A 22302-nucleotide genomic window follows, 5' to 3' on the forward strand; every position below is an offset into this window, starting at 1 on the left:
TGCGTCTTTTCATGTTTGTCTTTTTTTTTTTTCTCTCTCTGTTCCGTCTCTGCTGCTGCACGACGTTTTTCTTCTGTTTTCTTCTGCTTTTCTTTCATTTCATGAGCTAATCTGCAGCTAAATTAACAGTGTGAGAGACAAGCGTCAGGATATAGAGAAAGATGACTCTAATAAAAAGAAAACTAAGAGAGTCACATAGAATCTGGCATCATAGAAGGAGTGGACAGAGTGAGAGCAGAGTGAAAGGACTTATCGTTACAGAACTGAAAGAAACTGTATCTCAAATATAGTGTGTTGTAAAGGCCTCTTATACTCCATAAGAACAAGACGAAAGTTCGGCAGTGCGGGGTCCTGCCGAACAAAATGACGTCATTTCCTTCTTCCAGCTCCCTCTGGCCGAAGGAATTTGTTTTGGCTGTGTCAACCGCCCTGGCCAAACTCTGTGGGAGCCGCACTGCCGAAACCTCTGCACTGCCGTGTGCTGCGCATGCGCGTTCCAGTTCCAGTTCGCTCATGACTATCAGTCTTATTTGAATCATATTTAGCTTGTAACATCGCTACTGTATGAGTGCAGGCTTTTACATGATGCACCTGAACGCATCACGAACAGCTGTCAGCTCCTGTAGTTAATACCGGATCAACATGGCGCTCGGACAAAAACTCTCTTTTATCACTGAAACAGTTCAGAGAAATGTATTTCTGAAAGCACTGGAGGCCAGAAATATAACTGTGCAGTTGAAAAGTTTAAACGCCGCATCACAGACGTGTGGCTGCTCCGAGGGGGCGTGGCCTCCGACTTCGGCAGCTTCTTATTGGAGTAGAACAGTCCTGCCGAAAAAGCAGCTTTTTTTCAGCAGCTGGCTGACGTCACTGGCGAATTTTCTTCTTGTTCTTATGGGTTCAAAAAGGGAGGATGCAGGGGCCTTTAGGCTCCGTCAACCTTTTTTAATAGTTCAACACTCTGGTGTTAAAAAGGAAGTAACAGGAAGCTTCACTGTGTAACCTCCAGTAACAGGAAGCTGTAACCTGCAGTAACAGGGCTGGCTGACTGTCCTGACCTCTGACCTTGTTCCCGCTGTGCTGCATGTCTTCACCTGGAATCTTTCCCTCGTGTGTCTCTACCTGTCCTGTCCTGTGAATAAATAAAGCTGATGTGTTTCCTGCACGTCGCCTGTTTCTCTGTTTTTCCACGAGGCTCCGTGTCGACGGCGTTCCTCTCTGTTTAGACGTTTCCGACGGCCCCAAGTCGCTTTTCTCACTTTCTGGCCTCGACATGTCACGTTGCCGTTAGTTAATCCAGGGAAATCAATTGAAAAAGCAAAACTTTCGGCGGTCTGTATACCAGACATTTTCATTACTCAAACAAACTACTGGCCCAACATGCTAACGACATCGTTGTCACTGTTTCTGTCGAAACAGGAACCTTTTCTGAAACGGAAGCAATGTGTTTGTGTACGTCGGTGTGACTTGTTTTCATGTGCGGTCAGGGAGAGTTTAGCTTTGGTCGCTCTGGTCAGATGAAGCTTCTTAAACAAAAACGTATTTTAATTACATCGGTGGAAAGTTGTAGTGTTGAAGCGATGGTGGAGGAGAGCTGACGATCCCTCAGTGGACGGAACAGATTTTCCTCTATCGATCGAAGTAGATCCAAACCGAAGGCAGACAGAAGCCGTTTAAAGACGTCCGGTGATCCGGACGCTTCAAAACCAAAAGTTTCCCTCTCCTCAGGACGATGAGGCGCCGGTGCTGATCCAGGAGTTTGCCGTCACCGACCAGCTTTGGGTAAGAAACCCAAACACACATCACCCGTTAGCTGCGAGTGTTTATCAGGGGCGACGCAGTTAGCGTAGCGAGCTAACCGCTAACACATGCTCTTCTGGTAACGGCGCCTAGAGGTGATGGTGTTGGTGGAGGTGATGGTGGAGGTGATGGTGTTGGAGTTTCTTTGTTTGCGTCTCATCACACTGACGGTGTGTTTTCCTGTTTCTCTTTTTTGTTTGCGTTTCACTTTTTATTAAAAATGCCCTTAACCTTCCTCTTATTTTGAAAGTATTTTGAAAATGGTTTTTCCACGTTTTCTCTCTGAGTTTTAACTGATGTCTTCTCTCATCCTGTGGTGAATAATAATGAAAGATGTTCTGTCGTAACTTTGTTCCTGTAGAAGCTGCATACTGAGGCTCCGCCCTCATCAGCCAGACACGACACCATGGAAAATACTCAAAACAACGTAGTACATATGTCAGGCCTGCAGGTGGCACTGTAACGCTGCCACAGAAACACAACAAACACGGAAAAGACATGGAGCAGAATAAAATCCAGCATGTGTCTTTCTTAAAGCGACGAGCATCAGCAGCTCCTGCAGCGCCACCTGCAGCAGGTCGTCCGCCATGTTGCTGTTGTTCAGTGATGTTACGGAGAGGGAGGCGGGGTTATAGGTCGAGAGGCGGGGCCATGACATCGTTTTCAGCAAATGAGCGTCTTGTCAGTCCACACGTCAAAGCCGAAGCGGCTTTTTCAAATTTCCCCAGTCTGGAACCTCTTTTAAAAAATGAAAAACCTGTTGTCAGGCTCTTAAAACGCCGCAGTGTGGTTGATCACATGAAACGGCACCATCGTGTGGGCGGGACTTGAGGCTCCATTTAAACAAGTTTTAAAGTGAAAACACTAAAGTTTTTCTGTTTTGGGGGTCGGTTTACATGACAACGGTTGAAATACAACTTTTTGAAAATGGCTCCCAAGGTGGAACTCTTCAGCAACACTTTGTCTCCATCGCCGTGGAAACGGTGGAAAATGAGACTCCCCAACTTCAGATTCCGAGCATTTCCAGGAAGTTGCGTTTTCGTCCGTTTACATCGAGTTATGTCGCGTAAACACACCCCCGCAATGCAAGTTTTGCATTGTCACTTGAAATCGTAGGCATGTGTCTGGAGGTGAACCTCCTGGAGGTTTAGATCCTGAACAAGAAGCTACTAGCAAGAAGCTACTCACAGAATTTCAACCAATGTTTAGCGTCGTTGCTGATTTTACAGGAAACTAATGAAGAAGAACCATTTAAAGAAAAGTTTCCCCAGTTTCGTTGATAAAAACCTCCAGAGGCTATGAGTCAGGACTTCTGCTTGTCTCTCTGTCAGGACGTTGCAGGTTCAATTCCCTGTCCACACGTCAACGTCCTTGAGCAAGACACTGAACCCCAAACCTCAGAGACTTATAGTCGCTGGCACTCCATCGTCACGTCTCCTGAACCAAACCACCAGTTTCTCTCTAACCACCTGATCCGTTTCCATCTTGTTGTTTGATGTCTTTCCTCTTTCTCTGGTTTCCATAGGAACCAGTCTTTGCCGCCACTTTCTCTCATCCTCCTGACCCTCCTCTCCTCCCCCCCTCCCCCGATGACCTGGACCAACAGGTACGGAGCTCACCTCAGGTTTCCTGCTTTGCTTGCTGGCTTCGCCTCCACCAGGCTCACTGAAACCCACAGACACTACACATGTACTGATACTGCACCCAGTACTCGTTACAGATCCCCGATACTACCTGGCGAGTATTATGTGACGTCATACATCAGCAGCAGGTGGACGAGAGGACGCGCGCCAGAGCTAGTCCGAAGACGCTCAGTATTTTAACTGCTCAGCGATGCTACATGCTGCATGCTAAAGAGTTTTAGGCCCACACACCAGTGATGCTACATGCTAAAGAGTTTCAGGCTCACACACCAGTGATGCTACATGCTAAAGAGTTTCAGGCTCACACACCAGTGATGCTACATGCTAAAGAGTTTCAGGCTCACACACCAGTGATGCTACATGCTAAAGAGTTCCAGGCTCACACACCACCAATGCTACATGCTAAAGAGTTTTAGGCCCACACACCAGTGATGCTACATGCTAAAGAGTTTCAGGCTCACACACCACTGATGCTACATGCTAAAGAGTTTCAGGCTCACACACCACTGATGCTACATGCTAAAGAGTTTCAGGCTCACACACCAGTGATGCTAAACGCTAAACATGATCAAAGTGACTGATCCTCTCACCACCAGCAGCTCGTTCCTTCGGTCTGCAGTAGCATAGCAGAGCGGCGAGAGATGCTACGCTCTGTTATGCTACTGTAGACTGTGAGGCTGGTGGAGGTAACGTAGCGTCGACGCGCAAGGAGGTTTACGGCAACACACATCGTCGCATATCGTTTGCGTATGAATTCGACTTTGCTTGTAGTTTTTAAAAAGTGTCATCAGTTGCATCCCGAATATAAACGACCATTTTTCAGGAGAACTTTTATTGATCTCAATCTTTAAAAAGACAATGACCTCACAGCTTCACGATTGAACGCCATTGCTTAGTTTTTCACGGCTACTCACCTGCCCTGCTCATCTCCCCCAACCCCCACCACCACCACCTGCTCCGCATGGCCCAGCAGCTTCTACATGTTTGTGCAGAGCTGGAGACATTTTTCTGTCAATTCATCTTCATCTCTTAATCCCTCATCCTCTCCCCCCACCCCCACCCCCCTCCGACCCTGAAGGCCCCCAGATCTCCCAGACTCCTTCAGGTGGATGAGAGACACCCGTGGAGACGGAAGGTGACCTCTGACCCCCTCATTACTGTGCACAATGCCGCGACTCCTCCAGCCACAGTGCTCACACACTCGGGACGGGAATCGAACTTCCGATCACAATCAGGCACACATTTTTACCAAACTAACAAACGCAGCCGAATTTTCTCGTGAACGTCTGCGGCTCCGTTTACACGACAATGTGTTCAGTGTTTTGTTCCGTCTTGGGTGTCGGGTTACAGCGGCGGCGCTCAGAATAACGCTTCAACTCCGTCTTCATATCGACGGTGAAAACTTTCTGGAAACACGCTGACTTTGCATTTTGGTTTCAGCAAAGTTTTCACGTAACATTCTAAAAACAATGTCCGTTTCCACGGGAACGTCGCACACTGAAGACCATATAGTTTTCATGTTGGGCCACTAGATGGCGCCGTCGTAGGACCAGCAGCAGCGTTTCCTCCATTTACATTCAGACGGAACGTTTTGTTTTTGCTCGTGACCACGACGACGGACTCAAGAGTGTTTTCACAAAGTTCCACCCTGGGAGCCGTTCTCAAACACACACTCCAAACACAACTAAAGTTTTGTGTTTTCACTAGGAATCGTTGTAAAACAGGATCTCAGCGACTTGGTATAACTTTACTAAGCCCCGCCCTTCAGGGATCAGATACTTCAACTACTAATACTCGAGTACCGGCAGCAGCAGGCGGTTTCGTTTTGTCGTTGAGTCGTTTTCTTGGTTCTGCAGAGGATGGTGGAGTTGGAGGCGGAGTCTCAGAGCGGCGAGGCTCACATGTCCATCCAGGAGAGGAAGCAGCTCATCGTCGCCCAGGAAGAGGCCTGGAAGGTCAAAGGTCACGGAGCGGCCAACGACTCCACCCAGTTCACTGTGGCTGCACGCATGGTGAAGAAAGGTCAGAGTTCACACCACAAGGTCACACCACACACATACACACACACACACACACACACACACTCACGTCTGTCATGTGTTTAACTACACTACTTTGTAAAGTACGTGATGAGACGTCACAAAATAATACACTTGTTTGGCTTTAAAGACACAACAATACTATTCCATTAAAGTACAAGTACTAACCTTTAGCTACTTGCCGATACCGAGTACTGATACGAGTACTTATTAAAAGCCATTGAGCCTAATTCATACTCCATACACACTGCATTACTGGTACAGTAATGCAGTGTGCTCCGTGTACTCCGTGTGCTCAGTGTACTCCGTGCAGTATCGGACCGATACTCGATGCTGGTATCGTTATTGGTGCATCTCTAGTAGTACTAATAGAGTTACTATGTGGGAGCTGTCAGTGCTGTGGACTGAGGCTGGTGTCTGTGTCTGCAGGTCTGGCTGCTCCTTCAGCCCTCCAGCCTCCAGCGCAGCTCAAAGCCAAGAGCAGCAGCCATCCTGCCGTCTCCAAACCACAGGAAGGTTCGTTACTCTAACTCCCGGGATTCACGCCTCCACACACACATACACACACACACATTTATGCTTCTAACAGGTGTGTGTGTGTGTGTGTGTGTGTGTGTGTGTGTGTGTGTGTGTGTGCAGAGATCAAGGCAGTACCCGACCTTAACCTGGAGTCTGATGGGAAACTGGACAAACTGGAGTCGTTCTTGGGGAAACTGAATAGTAAAGGTCAGTCTGACTGTCGACACTCGTTTGTGTTGTTCTCCAGGAAACGTGTTCAAACACACACACACACACTTTCTCACTGAAGTTCAAACTTCTTTTTTTTTAATATATATATGTATATCCTATTTCTGTCCAGATTAAGTTAACTTCAACTACATTTGTTGAGGATATTCAATAAATGAGAAAATGAGAAAAATCAATAAAGACTAAAGTGGGAAAAAAAGAAGTTCAAACCTGAAACCTCCACCAGCACACCGGACGGTTTGGCTCGGTTTCCATTCTTTTGTGTTACTAGAGCTTGTCAGAGTGAGCTGGCCTGTGATTGGCTGGGAGTGGAGAAAGGAGGCAGAGTTAGCAGTGTGCTAGCAGACGGCTAACGGCGGCGGCTGGCGGCTCAGAGGAGCTCCAGAGTGTCAACAGAATTGTTGTAATTCAGCCACATTGGAGGGTTTTCCTTCATGAAGCGCCGTTTTAAGGTCCTGCCACAGCGTCTCAATAGGACGGAGGTCAGGACTTTGACTTTCCACTCCAAAGTCTTCATTTAGTTTTTCTTCAGCCATTCACAGGTGGACTAGCCGCTGTGTTTGGGATCATTGTCCTGCTGTAGAACCCAAGTTCTCTTCAGCTTCAGGTCATGAACAGATGGCCGGGCGTTCTCCTTCAGGATATTTCAGTAGACGGCAGAATTCATGCTTCCATTGATCACGGCAAGTCTTCCAGGTCCTGAAGCAGGAAAACAGCCCCAAACCGTCTCACTGCCACCACCAGATTTTACCATTGGTATCATGTTCTTTTTGTGAAATGTGCCGTTACTTTTACGCCATATGTAATGGAAGAGCTTCAGTCCACAGAATATTTTCCCAAAAGTCTTGAGGATCATCACGATGTTTTCTGGCAAAAATGAGACGGGGATTAATGTTCTTTTGCTAAAGCTAGGTTAACACTACGTTCCCGGCAGCCCTGTTTGCCCGAAACGTAGTGCGCCGTGGCCTTCATACCTCTTGATTTCTTTTTCGGTGGCATAGTTTGTCGAAGGTGTTCTGTCGTCGGTTGCTCAGACTCCAATAAAACTCCCCTACTTAGCCCGGCTTCCTCCCAGACCGTGCGCGCCGTGGCAGACCAGAGTAGAACGCAAAGCGTGGGGTCCACAAACCATCACACGGCGGGACAAGCCGCGATTGAACTTGATGAAACGGCAACCATACACCGTAACTACGCCGTGAGAACCGCGACGAAGCGAGACGCGATAAAACGCGAAGCAACCGTGAAACAACCGTGATAGAACGTGCACTGAGCCTAACTTCCTGTAAACTTCCCGTCCCACTACGGACCGCCTCCAAGTTCTATTACGGTCAATTACGTGCTGCCCCGTTTGGTGACGTTCATCCCGTTTTGCTACGGGCTACTAAGTTTCTCATCCGCGCCGTGGCTAATTTTTTTGACAGTTTAAAAATCTGGCACGGCGCCCACGATAATCACGACCTGTTACGGGTGCCCATCCTGTCCCCCTGCGTTGTCTCACGTCCATCCCGTTTTGTCCACGGTGGTCTGAAGTTGGCTGCCGGGAGAATAGTGTAAACCTAGCTTAAGCAGCAGTTTTGGTCTTGGAACATTTCGTTGGTGAAGGTAATCATTTACTGTTTTGTTGGGAGAAGGGAAGAAAGAACGTGATTATAAATTATTCAAAACATTCACAGTGTGGAAGATGGACTGAACCGTAATAAATCCTAGTGTTTATTCTAGAGATAACGATAACATCAGGTTTAAGGTCCAATACTAGAGTACTCATACTTGGAACAATCTGGTGAGTGGTGGGTGGTGATACACAGCCTTCACGTATGGAGTTTAGATTACGAATTTAATAGGTACTCATATTGGTACTCTGCATCAGCAAGTAAGTAAAGTTTGGTACTCGTCCTTTAGTAAACTGGTATCGTCCCTCATCTTAAGTAAGTCTTATAGTACTAGTATACTTGTGTGTCTACTGACAGTGTCTGTTGTACCGTGTTCTCAGTGTCCGGATTCCCGGAAGCGACCGTCACGGTGACGGAGAAGAAGGTGAAGGAAGTGATGACCCTGGAAGACGAAACTTTTTCCAAGTTTTACCGTCACCTGGAGGAGCCGCTCGCCGTCGCCAACACCACGGAGATCGACCAGGACTTTGACGCCATCTTCGGCACGCAGGCGCCAAAGTAAGGTGGCGTTTCTCCCGTCGAATGAGGCGAGAGCCTCCGACCCTCCGACCCTGAGCGTCTGCAAACTCTCCGCAGGCTGGCGTCGGAGATGGTGCGCCACAAACGGGCGGTGCGCCCGGCAAGGAACGTCCCGGCGTCCAGGAACCCGCTGAGGATGCTCGCCGCCCGCCAGGACATCAGACACGAGTACACCGAGCAGAGGCTCAACGTCGGACTGATCGAGAGCAGACGCATGAAGACTGAGAAACGTGAGGATGGTGACCCCTGCTGGTTGTAGGTTGTATTGAACCAGGAGCTGAGAATCATTACGATCTCCTCTTGTGTGTGTGTGTGTGTGTGTGTGTGTGTGTGTGTGTGTGTGTGTGTGTGTGTGTGTGTGTGTGTGTGTGTGTGTGTGTGTGTGTGTGTGTGTGTGTGTGTGTGTGTGTGTGTGTGTGTGTGTGTGTGTGTGTTCGTGTGTGTGTGTGTGTGTGTGTGTTCGTGTGTGTGTGTGTGTGTGTGTGTGTGTGTGTTCGTGTGTGTGTTCGTGTGTGTGTGTGTGTGATCACAAAAACAAACAGCACCAACTAGTGGCCCAACATGGACACTACATTGTTTTCAGTGTTTCTGCCGTTAGGGTTAGAGAACCGTTTTCCGCTGCTGCGTAAACGTGATGCATTTTCATTTGACACGTTGCCGTGGAAACGGATCCTAAGTTATCAACGAGGTTAGTGGATGAAATGACAGTGATAAAAAGAATAAGACTAAGAATAATACATTTTATTTGTAAAGAACTTTAAATTTATTTAAAAAAATCTCAAAGTGCTTAATGTGAAGATTATAAAAAAAGCAAAAACTAACAAACTAGAGCTACATTCGGTAGAGCTCAGTCCTTCACCGACGCCACATTTGTTTGCGTAACCGAGTTAGCATTGCTAGCATTAGCTCATATTGATGCTAACTAGGTAGCTACATCACCGTGTGAAACACTGAGCAGGGAGCGTCTCCATGGCAACAGACGCTGATCTCCTTTCATCTCCATGAGGAGCCTCTCTCATCCACTTTGTATGGGAGGTTTTTACAGTTTTGGGGGTTCATTCAGAAGCGGTTTGCTGTTCACGTCTCAAAATGCAATGGACTGATCCTTGATGATGACCAATCATCCCTGAAGATCTCATGCAATTTGGGTTGATAGTTTTTGTGAAAAATTGGTAAAATACATGCAAACATACAAACGATAATAAATAAATAAATACGCACAGCCAAATACATAACCTTCTCCCCCAACTCTATTATAAGATAATATAAAGTGCCCCATGTGTCGATTGTAGAAACAAAGTAATGAAACAAACTCTCCCCCCCACAGAGAATAAGAACTCTGGTTTCTCCGAAGTGGCTTTGGCGGGTTTGGCCAGCACCGAGAACTTCAGCAACGTGAACCTGCGCAGCGTCAACATCTCTGAGCAGATGTCCAACAACAGCGCCGTGCCCTACAAGAAGCTCATGCTGCTGCAGGTCAAAGGTCAGTGGAGCAGAGCGGGTCCACACAGCAGCAGGATCCTCATTACTCAGACACTTTGAGACCCGATGTGTTTTTAACGTAAAACGTCGTCATGGAAACGGGGCCCGGGTTCCTTAGATGGTCTCGTCGGCGTTATGACGAGACGTTTCAGAGTGATGGAGGTTTTCCCAGAATTCCTTCAGATCAGTGACGAACTCCCATCTACTCACATTTCTTCATTTTGCATTTTTCATTAATTCTTTCTTGCTGAAAACACGATTTTGTATCTTTTGTTGGATATTAAGAAATTTTAATATTTCGTGGCTCGTCAACGTCACCCTCACCTGTCCTCACCTGTCTCCCCGTCCTCACCTGACTCCTCTGTCCTCACCTGTTTCCTCTATCCTCCTCTGACTCCCCTGCCCTCGCCTGTCTCCTCTGTCCTACCCTGTCTCCCCTGTCCCCACCGGTCTCCTCTGTCTCCCCTGTGTCCTCACCTGTCTCCTCTGTCCTCACCTGTCTTCCCTGTCCTACCCTGTCTCCTCTGTCCTCCTCTGGCTGGAACCAGGCCGGCGACACGTCCAGACCCGACTAGTGGAGCCCAGAGCGTCCTCGCTGAACAGCGGCGACTGCTTCCTGCTCGTCACGCCGCACCACTGCTTCGTCTGGATCGGAGAGTTCGCCAACGTCATCGAGAAGAGCAAAGTGAGTCTGAAATACTTCTGCTACTTCAGTTACTCTTTTAATATCTCGACTTCTTTCAATTCTACTTTTCCATTTTCTACTTCTATTACTGTAGAATCATCTTCCTCTTGGATTACTTCTGAATTTATTACTTTTACTTCCTGCACTTATACTTTGATTACTTGTACATAATTTACTCTTATTACTTCTACTTTCATCTTCTTCCTCTTGATCTTCATCATTATCTTCTTCTTCATCTCTTCCTTTTCTTCACTGCCACCTACTGCAGTAGTAGTCGTAGTTTTCCACAGAGTTACTTTCAGTAGAGCAGAACGTGAGTTGTGTCGGTCTGTGTGGTTTCAGGCCACAGAGTTGTCGAATTTCATCCAGAGCAAAAGAGATTTGGGTTGTCGGGCGAATTCCGTCCAGGTGATTGAGGAGAGCCTGGACTGGCAGAACCACGTCGCCCAGGAGTTCTGGAAGGTTTTGGGAGGCCAGTCCAACTACCAGGGTGAGGACTTGAGTCCAGGTGATGTGGAGGAAGTCCTCCATGACGCGGTGCCGCTCAACTCGCTGCGCTTCCTGTCCAGCTGCAGGAACGCCGGACGAAGACGAGCTGTACGAGGGCGCCATCGTGGAAACCAACTGCATCTACCGCCTGCTGGAGGACAAGCTGGTGCCGGACGACGACTTCTGGGCCAAGATTCCCCGGTGTTCTCTGCTCGACCCCAACGAGGTGCGACTGTCTGGGATGTGTGTGTCATTACAAAAACAAACAGCACCACCTCGTGGCCCAACATGAAAACTACATCGCTTTTAATGTGTCTGCTGTTTGTGTAACTAGACTTCGTTTTCACAACGTTACTGTATAAACATTAAACTTTTCTGAAGCTAAAACGATGCGTTTTCACCTAAAACGTTGTCATGGAAACAGGGCCCACGGTAGTTTTAAATATGAACAGTTGTTAAGTTTCAGTTTGTTCTCGGTTTCATTCTAAAACGAACCAAGACGTCTGGTTGTTGTTGGTTTGAGGAAAAGGTGTTTGTGCTGCAGGTTCTGGTGTTCGACTTCGGCAGCGAGATGTACATCTGGCACGGGAAGGAAGTGACGCTGGCGCAGAGGAAAGTGGCCTTCCAGCTCGCAAAGCACCTCTGGAACGGGACCTTCGACTACACCAACTGTGACATCAACCCGCTGGACCCGGGAGAGTGCAACCCCATCATCCCCAAGTACGAACCCTCTGCTCCTCCTCATCCTCCTCATCCTCCTCATCCTCCTCCTCCTCCTCCTCATCCTCTCAACAAGCCCACCAGGAACGTTAAAACCACACAAAGACTTCTGTCGTCGTTCGCTCCGTTTGTCAGCCACATTGATTTGATTATTTTCATAGTTTTACAACTGATCACTATTTACATTTTCATCTTCTGCACATTGTAACTTCATGACAAGATCATGCAACACAGTGATAGAAATACAGAAAGAAGAATATGTAAATACTCCCAACCCTTTTTTTTTTTCTCACCCTCCCCACCCCCCCTCCAGATTAAACATATTGAACAAGAGGCCCAAGGAGCCACATTGCCCAAAAAATAAATCTATAGATAACTCTATAAATACTCAATGGTTTGATTATGAATAAATAAATTTAAAATATTGGAGGGTTAATTAAAAGAGAAAAAATGTAAGGAAATGTACCCGTTTTTGTAAAACTATGTCAGGAAACTACCTCTCCGAATCACCTCCTCTTATCTTTTCTACTTTAATGGGAAACATCACATCTCGGAGCCGTTGAGAAACGGATGAAACCTCAACAGACTTCCAGTGTAACAGTCGTCTTCTTGATAACAGTGATGTAAAAACTGGGTGGAGGTAAAGCGACTGTGATCCTGGGGTGGGACAAATATTGCTCTAGAAAGACTCTTTCTAATATTCCGGCCTAAGAATTCAGACGTAGTCCCAAAATAATTCTGCCAGAAGGTTGAGCACCGATAAGCATGTGGCCAAAGTTTCGTGGTGATGAATGGCGTCTGTCTCCTCTTCCTCTGTAGAGAACGTTGCAGAAAGCCTCGTGGTAGAAAAGTGAATCCTGTTTAGGACTTTAGATTTTATATTGTTGAGATTATTTTATCGAAACACTTGTGAGGGAGTTCGCCATGCAAAACAACGTCCATTAAAGTAGTAATTTGGATAAAACCCATTAAATATCTAAAATATCTGGGAATTAAAAGACGATGCTACCAAGGTGGATTAGGATCTAGACCTGAGGTGATGATGATGTTTGACCTCCAGGAAAGGTCGGGGCCGCCCAGACTGGGCGGTGTTTGGCAGACTGACCCAGCACAATGAGACCACCCTGTTCAAGGAGAAGTTCCAGGACTGGACGGGGTCCAGGAAAACCCCCAGTCCCACCAGACCCCCCAGTGACCACGTGGTGGATCAGAAGGTACCGGAGCGCCGTCCCCCTTGGCGCCGTGCAGACGCCTTCAGGTTTCACAGTCTCCTTCTCCTCGCCAGGATCCGCCGTTCTCCGAACAGCCTCGGGCATACGACGCCGCCCTGATGCTGGCGCCGCCCGGGGCGCCGGTCTGCGCCGTCCTGGACGGGCTCAGCGTGGGGCGAGGCTACGGCCTGGTAGAGGCCGACGACTGGCGGAGCTACGAGGTGGGAACCCTGGAGGTGGAGGCGTGGCACATCCTGGAGTTCGACTACAGCCGCCTACCGCGCCAGAGCATCGGTCAGTTCCACGAGGGCGACACGTACGTGGTGAAGTGGAAATACATGGTCAGCACGGCAGGTGAGTCCCGGGTCGGCGTTGGTCAGACTCTGGGTGGCGTCTTCACACGTAAACCCTGGTTTTAGACAGCCAGCCGTCATTTGGACGGTCAATTTTTTGGTTTGTATTACGCCCAGTAACGAGCAACCTGATTGGTCAATTGATCCCATGTGGTAAAGACCTGTTGAAAGGCTGCCTCTGATTGGTTGGTAATTCTGTGACTCATCCTGATGCGTTCCAATCCTGAAGCAGAGAGGAGGAATTTGGAGGAATTTTCTTTCCACAACGTTGAGGAATTCGATCTGCAGAATATCTATAGACCTACGATCGATCTAATTTTTCATTTCCAAGATGTTGACACACGTTTGTATAACTGTACATCATTCATACTTTTCACTGAAGAATAAAATATTCTTTGCTGTGAAAATGTTGATTTTGATATAAGTATTGACAATCATACTTGTTCCCTCAGCAGTTTAATTCAGTGTGACTGTGACGTAGTAAAGTCTTGGCACTGAGCTATAGGAGGCCTGCAGAGAACAAATAAGATTTAATATTCAATTAAAAACTAACAAGAGGAGAAAAGAAACTATTTCACAGTTCAGAGTCTCCAGCTGCTCAGTTTAGGGTGCAGATAGAAGTAATGTGAAACTACAGGGGGAATAAACAAGTACATGTAGTGAAGTTTGGAGTGAGAGGAGACAGGTGCAGGTACAAGTACAAATGAAAACCATCACCAATGAAAATAAACTTTTATCTTGAAAGAAAAAAAACAACTTTTTAACAAAGCAAGTAAGGATATTTGATGCATCAGCAAAAATGTTGAGGAGAAAATGAAATATATTACTGTTCAGAAGTAAAATCTACACGTCACAACGTAGTATTTAGTCCACAATGCATCACCATGTGTAAACATGAAACTTTTCTGGAAAGGAAAGTGAAAGGCGATGTGTTTTGACTGGAACCCTGAGGGTGGAGGTTGAAGTGTGGTCCAGCTGCTGGACCTCATGTTCTCTCCTCTCGCCCTCAGTGGGGAGGCGGCAGAACCCAGACCACAACAAGACCTCCGGACCCGGGAAGGAGAAGTGCTGCTACTTCTTCTGGCAGGGCCGCAACTCCACGCTGAGCGAGAAGGGGACGTCGGCCCTCATGACGGTGGAGCTGGACGAGGAGCGAGGGGCGCAGGTACCCCCTGAGACACACTCTGCATCCCTGACCCGCCAGTCGGCATGTTTAGCATGAAGCTCAGGACTTTTGTTTTTAATATCTCCAAGGTGCACCCATGTTTCCCTGTTCGAGGGAGTGTAGTACTTTAGTTGTGAGGTTTTAGGAAGAGTGTGTATTCTAATATGGTGGAAGGACCAATCTTTCATCTCTGAACTATTTCTATAGGTTTGGATGTTTTGTGAAAGATTAAACTGTAAAGTTCATTTGAATGGAGACGAAGGTCAAACGTTCTGTTGCGAATTATGTGGACCATGAAAATACCAATAGACATAGAGTGATTACGGTCAAACTTAGTTATTATAGAAAGAAGCTCCACTGTAAATAGAACTAGAGCTACACTCGGTAGAGCGCAGACCTTCGCAAACACCACATTTGTTTGTGGAATCGAGTTAGCATTGCTAGCATGATAGCCATTAGCTCATATCGATGCTAGCTGGCTTGTCAGGTAGCGACATCACTGTGCGAAACACTGAGCGGGGAGTGTCTCCATGGCAACAGGCGCTGATATCCTTTGATCTCCTCCATGAGGTGCCGCTCTCGTCCGCTTTGTATGGGAGGTTTTTTCACAGTTTTGGGGATTTAATCAGAAACGGTTAGTCGTTAACGTCCTCAAATCTAATGGACTGGTCCTTGGATGATGACAAATCATCCCTGAAGATTTCATGCAATTTGGGTTGATAGTTTTAGCGAAAAAGAGTTGGTAAAATAAATAAATTCATACAAACCAATAAATACCCGCGGCGGGAAACATAACCTTGTCGGCTAACGGAACTTTAGTTGAACAGCAGCGAGTGCTCGGTGTGTTTCCTGCCAACATGACAGCAGATCACAGCGACGCTCTGAAATTATACAAGACTAAGAAATCTATTAGAATATTTCTACAATCTGAATGTCACTGCCCCCGGCTAGCTCAGTTGGTAGAGACTCTCAATCAGGGTAGTGGGTTCGTGTCCCACGCCGGGCGCCACCTTCCCGTGGGCTCACCACCCGCAGGAAGGTTCTTAATGGGTGCAATGTGATCTGGGTGACGGTGCTCAGACTGCCACCCCCGCCACCCGGAAACGGATAAGCGGGAGAAAATGGATGGATGGATGGACGTCACTTTACACAACAACAATTTAAATCTCCAGATTCACAGTTTCGTCACGTCCAAAGAGAGGATGAAGGTTTCCTTCATATTGTGAACGGTTGGGATTGTTGTGGTTTGCAGGTTCAGGTGCTGCAGGGCAAAGAGCCTCCGTGTTTCCTGCAGTGCTTCAGAGGAGGGATGATCGTCCACTCGGGGAGGAGGGAGGAAGAGGAGGAGAACTCCCAGAGTAAGAAACCCAAACCCTGCAGTCGCCTCTTCTCTCTGGTCCCACTTTCTAAAGTTGTGTTTTTGCCGTTCACGCCACGAGCCGGAGAGTTTTGGAAACATTTACAAAGAAACAATGAACGTTCTGCGTTACCCCCACCCACCCCCACCCCCTCTCCCGCCCCAGATGACTGGCGTCTGTACTGCGTGCGTGGTGAGCTGCAGCGAGAGGGCCACCTGCTGGAGGTGGCGTGTCACTGCAGCAGCCTGCGCTCCAGGGTCTCCATGGTGCTGCTGGGCGTCAGCCAGGCTCTCATCTACCTGTGGCACGGCTGCAAGGCCCAGACACACACACAGGAAGTGGCGCGCACCGCAGCCAATCACATCAAAGAACAGTGAGCGTAAACTCTCCTCTTCCCCTGAGCGTCACGGCCAGAGGGCCACGTTGTCGCCGACTCTTCTGCTATTCGCAGTGTCTGTTGTGGTAGAAAGTGACGTTACAGTTTGACGGTCGACGCTTTGAGCTGCTTGCTGACGTCTGGCGGTTTGTTTTGTGAAGCTGTCCTCTGGAAGCCGGACTCCACAGCAGCAGCAGGGTGACCATCCGGGAATGTAACGAGGGGGCGGAGCCCAGTGCATTCTGGGAAGCTCTGGGGAGGCGGGACCGCAAGGCTTACGACTGCATGCTGCAAGGTAACGTCACCACGAGTAGGACCGTCAAAAATCTGCCGCTGGAAAATTGTGACTTGTGACGTCCACCGTGTCAACAACGCTCAAACCAACCGGCGGCGTGGCGTCTTGTTTTTCTCCGCCGCCCCTCAGACCCCGGCAGGTTTCACTTCACCCCCCGTCTGTACCAGCTGAGCAGCAGCTCGGGGGAGTTCACCGCCGTGGAGCTGCTCTACCCGGCTAGAGACCCTCAGCAGGTCAACGCCATACCCTTCCTGCAGGAGGACCTGTATACTGCCACTCAGCCAGGTGATGGCGCCACACACACACACACATTGCGAGGTTCAGGCTCCTCGGTGCCGCAGATATCAACAGGAACTTTCACTGTGGACTGGGAATGTTAAGTTACTTTAAAACACGAGTACAGTTTGTTGTGTCTCATGCAGCGATACCACTTAACTAAAGTACGAGTACTCCTGCCAATATATCTTTTTACTCAGGAAAATTACAAAAGTAGTGTAACACCTCAGAAGTTGTTGGCGCAATGATTCAATGATGATGTTTGTTGGTTCCTATTCTTTTGTTACCTGAACACACGTTAGAGTGAGTTGGTCTGTGATTGGCTGAGAGTGGAGAAGGGGGCGGGTCAGGTGTGTGAGCATGAGAAGGCCTGACCCCTCCCCCCACTCTACTCCCCCGTCCTGACCCAGTCCTCTGCCCCCCCAGCACTGTTCCTGGTGGACAACCACCACGAGGTTTACCTCTGGCAGGGCTGGTGGCCTCAGGACAGCCAGAGCACCGGATCGGCCCGCATGCGCTGGGACTCGGACAGGAAGTGTGCCATGGAGACGGTACTGCAGTACTGCAGAGGTACTTCTAACACACACACACTGAACACACACTGTGGATTCAGGTCCTGGAAGAGTGTTTGGTTTATTTCAAGCTGTTCAGTCCGTGAACTTTCTGTTTCCACGACGACGGCGCCTCTGACCACCTTGCGAGACACTCTGACTCTCCAGAATAAAAAAACATTTTTATTTTGTAAATGCAAAAGTTTTCTGAGACGAAGTGACGATGTAATGGAAGTGTAGAACTTTTAGGAAGAAGTGAGAATCAGCTGCGACGTGTCTTCCTCCAGAGAAGGACGAGAAGAACGACGAGAAGAACGACGAGAAGAACGACGAGAAGAACGACGAGAAGAACGAGAAGAAGAACGAGAAGAAGAACGAGAAGAAGAATGAGAAGAAGAATGAGAAGAAGCCTCCCAAGGCCTATCTGGTCCACGCTGGTCTGGAGCCGCTCACCTTCACCAACATGTTCCCCTGCTGGGAGCACCGAGAGGACATCGCCGAGATCACCGAGAGGGTGGGTGGCCTGGTTCTGGTAGCTGAATGTACCTGGCTCTGGTAGCTGACTGGACCTGGTTCTGGTGTTTCCAGGAAGCCGAGGTGTGCCACCAGATCATCCTGGTCCAGGACGTCCTGGCCCGCCTCTGTCAGACCTCCTACCCTGTGGGGGCACTGTTGGCTCGGCCGTTGCCGGAGGGAGTCGACCCGCTTCGTCTGGAGGTCTACCTGTCGGACCAGGACTTCCAGGTGAGTCTCTGACGGTCCGTCAGCGTCCAGCTTCTCCAGACGACAATCATCTTTTAAAAAAAATGTATTTTCTTAAATGTCTTTTCCTTTTGTCACCAAATGAACCTTTACATTTTAACTGTCCTTTACTTTGTAGCACACTGAGATCCTTCAAAGTAAAGTGCATTACATATAAAGTCTATTATTATTAAAGATTATTAATGTTTCCTTCCAGAGTGCTGCAGTGTGAACGTGAAACTTTTCTGGAAAAAAAACACAAAATCGATGCATCGTCACTTGAACCGTTGTCGTGGAAACAAGGCCTGCGTGTCGATGACATCACACATTGGCGTTCTGAACGTTACAAACTCCGAAAATCTCAAAACGATGTTGAAACGTTCAAATCCGTTCAAATGTTTCTGCTGCGACGTTACGTTGATCAGGACGAGTCACGAGGAGGATTTCCTTTCTACTTATTTAAGATCTTTTCAAATATTGGGGGGGGGGGGGGGGGGGGGGGGTTGCGATTTTTTTTATTTCTTTTTTTTTTTTTTTTAAAGGAGACATATCATGCTTTTAAATCCTTCCTTTTTTCATATAAATCATACAGTTGTGGTCTATAGAACGCGGAACTGCAATGCTTGGGTCTGAATTCCTCATTATTAGAGCTCCACAGGCCCCTTTTCTACCCCTTTTCTGATGTGCTTCTGAGAGCAACTCGTTTTGGGGCGGTCTCTTCAAATGCAAATGAGACACTTCATACCCCGCCTCCTCTCCAGGTTGCAGAGGTGACACTCGGTTCAACGCCACCCTGTTCGGCCATCTTTGTAGTTTGATAGAACAGATACAATTATCTAGCGGCGCAGAAACTTTATATTCACACATTATTTACAAAATGTCAACAAGGGAAGATTTGTCCATCCAGCCATACATGTTGGAGCCAGAGTCGGACCCGGCGGAGCGAGATGAAAATGACCATGATGCACCTGCAGAACAACGTCTTCATATGGATGTAACGCAATGGTGTGTTACTATATTTACACTAACTTCTCCATCCATGCCCACTACTACAATACTGCCTGTATTACAACGACTATTTAACACAGAAGTTACATTATAATCTAAAACGAGCACACAGCGCTAACATATGAAGACGGTGCAACTGCTAATGCTAACAAAACAATGACAGGGACGTCTTATCATCACACTTTTTAGCGTTATATACAGCTTACCGAAGTGCTCTGTTCGTCGTCTCCATAGATAGAAGGAACTGACCGCTCAATCAGACCAAGTCTTTCGGCAAATGCTTCTTTATACTGGCGGAGGTTGCTGAAGCAGTCGTCCTTAAAGTGATTCGCGCACACAAAAATGACCTTACCCACAGATGTGGGTACATTTCTGTGAAAAATAAAACTCAACCAGGCACTTCGAAAAGGTTCTGATGCTGGGAGACGGTGTAACGAAGCTTGTGGGTTACTACATCCAACAACCGAACATTTCGACTTATCCTCTCGTAACTTCGGTTGGACTACAAAATCGCAGCGAGAAACAAAAATGGCGGATTGCTCGAAATGTCGATGTCCTAATTTGGCAGTTCCGCTGAGAATACTGTGACGTCATTGTTCAAAAAACGTAATAGAGAATAGAAAAATCGAAACCGATCGCAAAATATGACCAAAACAGAAAATAAAGATATCAACGGAGCACCTGAAGAGACTACTTTGAACTTTTCTGTACTTCTAAACACTCTAAATATACAACAAAATGCATTTAAGGGCTAAAAAAGTGGATTTAGCATGATATGTCCCCTTTAAAAGAATCGCTACGAAAGTCAGAACTCACTGTTCCTGACCGAGATGTTGTGTGTGTGTGTTCTCGCACAGTCGGTGGAAGTCGGTGTGTTTCCGTTCACTCTGCTGCCTCTCGTTCCTTTTCCCGTCTGTCTTTAACCACTTCCTGTCTCCTTCCTCTCCTCCTCCAATCAACCGGTCTGTCTCACTCCTTCCCGCCCTCCAGGCAGCAGGGGCTGATGGGAAGGTGAGTCGTCACCCAGATTCTCTCCACCCACTTAGTTCTCAGTTTTTACTTTCCTTCCTGTTTCAGGCTCCGTTTCCACGACAACGGTTCAAGTGACATCATTGTTTTTGAGTTTTCATTTCAGGAAAGTTTTCGCCGTTTCCATGGAGACGGAGTCAGGGCGTTTTTTCATTAGGTTATGTTTTTAGAAAGTTGATTTTCCCCATTTCCATGGCGACTGTGTGCAACTTATTCAAAGAGTTGCGTTTTCCCCATTTTCATGGTAACAAAGTCACAGTTTAAAAAAAATTTAATAAAAAGTTGTTTTCTTCCCCGTTTCCATGGAGACGGATTTGGAGTGTTTTCAGAAAGTCACACTTTCAGAAAGTTGCGTTTTCCCCGTTTCCACGGATACAGTCGGCGCATATTGAAAAGTCGTGTTTTCGGCGGTTCCACCTTGGTTGTCGTGTGAACAGACGCTCCAAAATGTGGGTGTTTTCAGTTGAAACGTTGTTGTGACCGGAGCCTGACTGTCATCCTCTCACGCCTCACACCACAGGCCAGTCGTTTGTGCATCATGTCGTTAAAACATCCACCGACTTCAGAGATGAACGTGTGTTTTCTCAGTGACGCAAGGGTGTGTTTCCTCAGCCTGGTGGCTCATTGTAAGACTGATGCGCTGTTCCCCCCCCACCCCACCCCACAGGAAGTCCTGGAGATGAGCCGGGATGAGTACGCCGACCTGCCGGCCTGGAAGCAGGTGAACGTGAAGAAAGCTAAAGGACTCTTCTGACAATGGAGAAGCTCCAGCAGGACGGCTCGGTTTGTTTTCACACTTGAGGGATAGTTGAGTTGGACAACAGTGAAGGTGTGGATGTGGACAGGTGTGCGATGCGGCCGGAGGACTCGCCGTCGTCCTTCACTCGTCCGCCGCTTCTCAACCAGCTGCTTCAAACCGTATTTATATGAAAATCAATAGAGGGATTTTATACAAAGAAGCTTCACTAATAAATGAATAAAAAGTGTAATAAAGTTGTGGGGGTGATGTGGGTGAATGTTTCTGTACAGATTCAGGGTGAAGCAGTGAAAAGAAAGAAGCCTGCAGTGTATAGTGCCTTGCTTCGTGTACAGTTTCTATACAGATAGTCTGACTTTGTCATAAGAATTATAAAAATAAACAGTGAACGTTTGATATCAGGACCCGAGTTCTGCTTCTTCTTTTAGCTTCTCAAACTGAAGCACTGACTTTTATCTTCTTGCATGTAATGATACCGATGTGTGTTTAAGGCCTCGTTTCCACCACAACGTTTCAGGTGTTTTTCATCGTTCGTGCGTTTTCCTTTCATTAGTTTGAATCATTTTGAAAACAATGTGCGTTTCCATGGAAACGGCAGAAACACTGAAAACAATGTCCGTCCAGCGGCTGCACATCTAAACTCCTTCCAGCTCCGAGAAGTCACCGGAGCCGAGAAACCGACCAAGCGAGTCCTGGAGGATTCTACGCCTCAGTGAGTCTCGTCAGGACCCGGAGTGACTCCTGAGATCTGGTCCAGGTGTGGCGGGGTCACGTAGACCAACGACACCCCAAGTCGCAGGCCCCAGCAAGTGAGCCCACCACTCGTCCACCATACTCCACCCCAGGGGACCAGAGGAACCCCCCTCTAGACAGGGGAACCACCACCCAGGCCCCCCAAAGCCCAACGCGGGAGGAACTCGCCCCACAGGGCCGACCTCGCGAACCAGAAGTGGTCCGCCGTCGGCCCCAGAGCTCCTTGTTGATCAACAACAATACTAATAATAGTTGTTCTTATTGTCTGAGAAAAATTAAATGTAGAAAAATGTCTTAAAACTCTGCCTGTAACAGTAGCACACAGTAACACGTGTACACACAATAACAAGAAACCGCAACAAACACTAAACACTGTGCGTGCGTGCGTGCGTGTGTGTGTGTGTGAGAGAGACAAACAAAGCTGTCAAGAAAAAGCAAATAATGACCATTTGTCTTTTATCTTGGTAAAATGCGCAGCGCGATCGACGGTTCTTTACGCAGATAACTGTCATGTGCGCAGCGCAAATTGCCCAGAAGCGCTGGGCAACAGTAAACACCAACAAGGGGGGGGGGGGTCCCTCCTCTTCACCCTTCACTGTCTTTGATCGCGGACGAACTCTCGCGAGATCGTGACG

General features: G+C 47.8%; 1 protein-coding gene across 7 annotated transcripts in view; it reads left to right on the forward strand.

Moving 5' to 3' along the window:
- The window catches only part of svila (supervillin a), a 37438-nt gene extending 16116 nt beyond the window's left edge, over positions 1-21322 (forward strand). For 2 of the 7 annotated variants that reach the window (XM_080489203.1, XM_080489206.1), the window contains 25 exons: positions 1729-1782; positions 3326-3406; positions 4522-4578; positions 5300-5465; positions 5912-5998; positions 6122-6208; positions 8220-8397; positions 8476-8648; positions 9746-9901; positions 10449-10585; positions 10928-11075; positions 11155-11300; positions 11619-11794; positions 12855-13008; positions 13080-13359; positions 14369-14523; positions 15776-15881; positions 16047-16254; positions 16419-16552; positions 16682-16837; positions 17255-17398; positions 17667-17893; positions 17968-18123; positions 20119-20139; positions 20825-21322. In XM_080489203.1, the coding sequence (XP_080345329.1) occupies positions 1729-1782; positions 3326-3406; positions 4522-4578; positions 5300-5465; positions 5912-5998; positions 6122-6208; positions 8220-8397; positions 8476-8648; positions 9746-9901; positions 10449-10585; positions 10928-11075; positions 11155-11300; positions 11619-11794; positions 12855-13008; positions 13080-13359; positions 14369-14523; positions 15776-15881; positions 16047-16254; positions 16419-16552; positions 16682-16837; positions 17255-17398; positions 17667-17893; positions 17968-18123; positions 20119-20139; positions 20825-20911 (3474 nt within the window). In that variant the 3' untranslated portion in view covers positions 20912-21322. The remainder of the gene's footprint in view (positions 1-1728; positions 1783-3325; positions 3407-4521; positions 4579-5299; positions 5466-5911; positions 5999-6121; positions 6209-8219; positions 8398-8475; positions 8649-9745; positions 9902-10448; positions 10586-10927; positions 11076-11154; positions 11301-11618; positions 11795-12854; positions 13009-13079; positions 13360-14368; positions 14524-15775; positions 15882-16046; positions 16255-16418; positions 16553-16681; positions 16838-17254; positions 17399-17666; positions 17894-17967; positions 18124-20118; positions 20140-20824) is intronic. The other 5 variants (XM_080489204.1, XM_080489207.1, XM_080489205.1 and 2 more) reach the window with 5 other exon arrangements.
- Positions 21323-22302: the final 980 nt, after the last annotated feature.

This window comes from Lipophrys pholis (assembly GCF_963383615.2).
Source record: "Lipophrys pholis genome assembly, chromosome: 20".
Lineage (NCBI taxonomy): Eukaryota > Metazoa > Chordata > Actinopteri > Blenniiformes > Blenniidae > Lipophrys > Lipophrys pholis.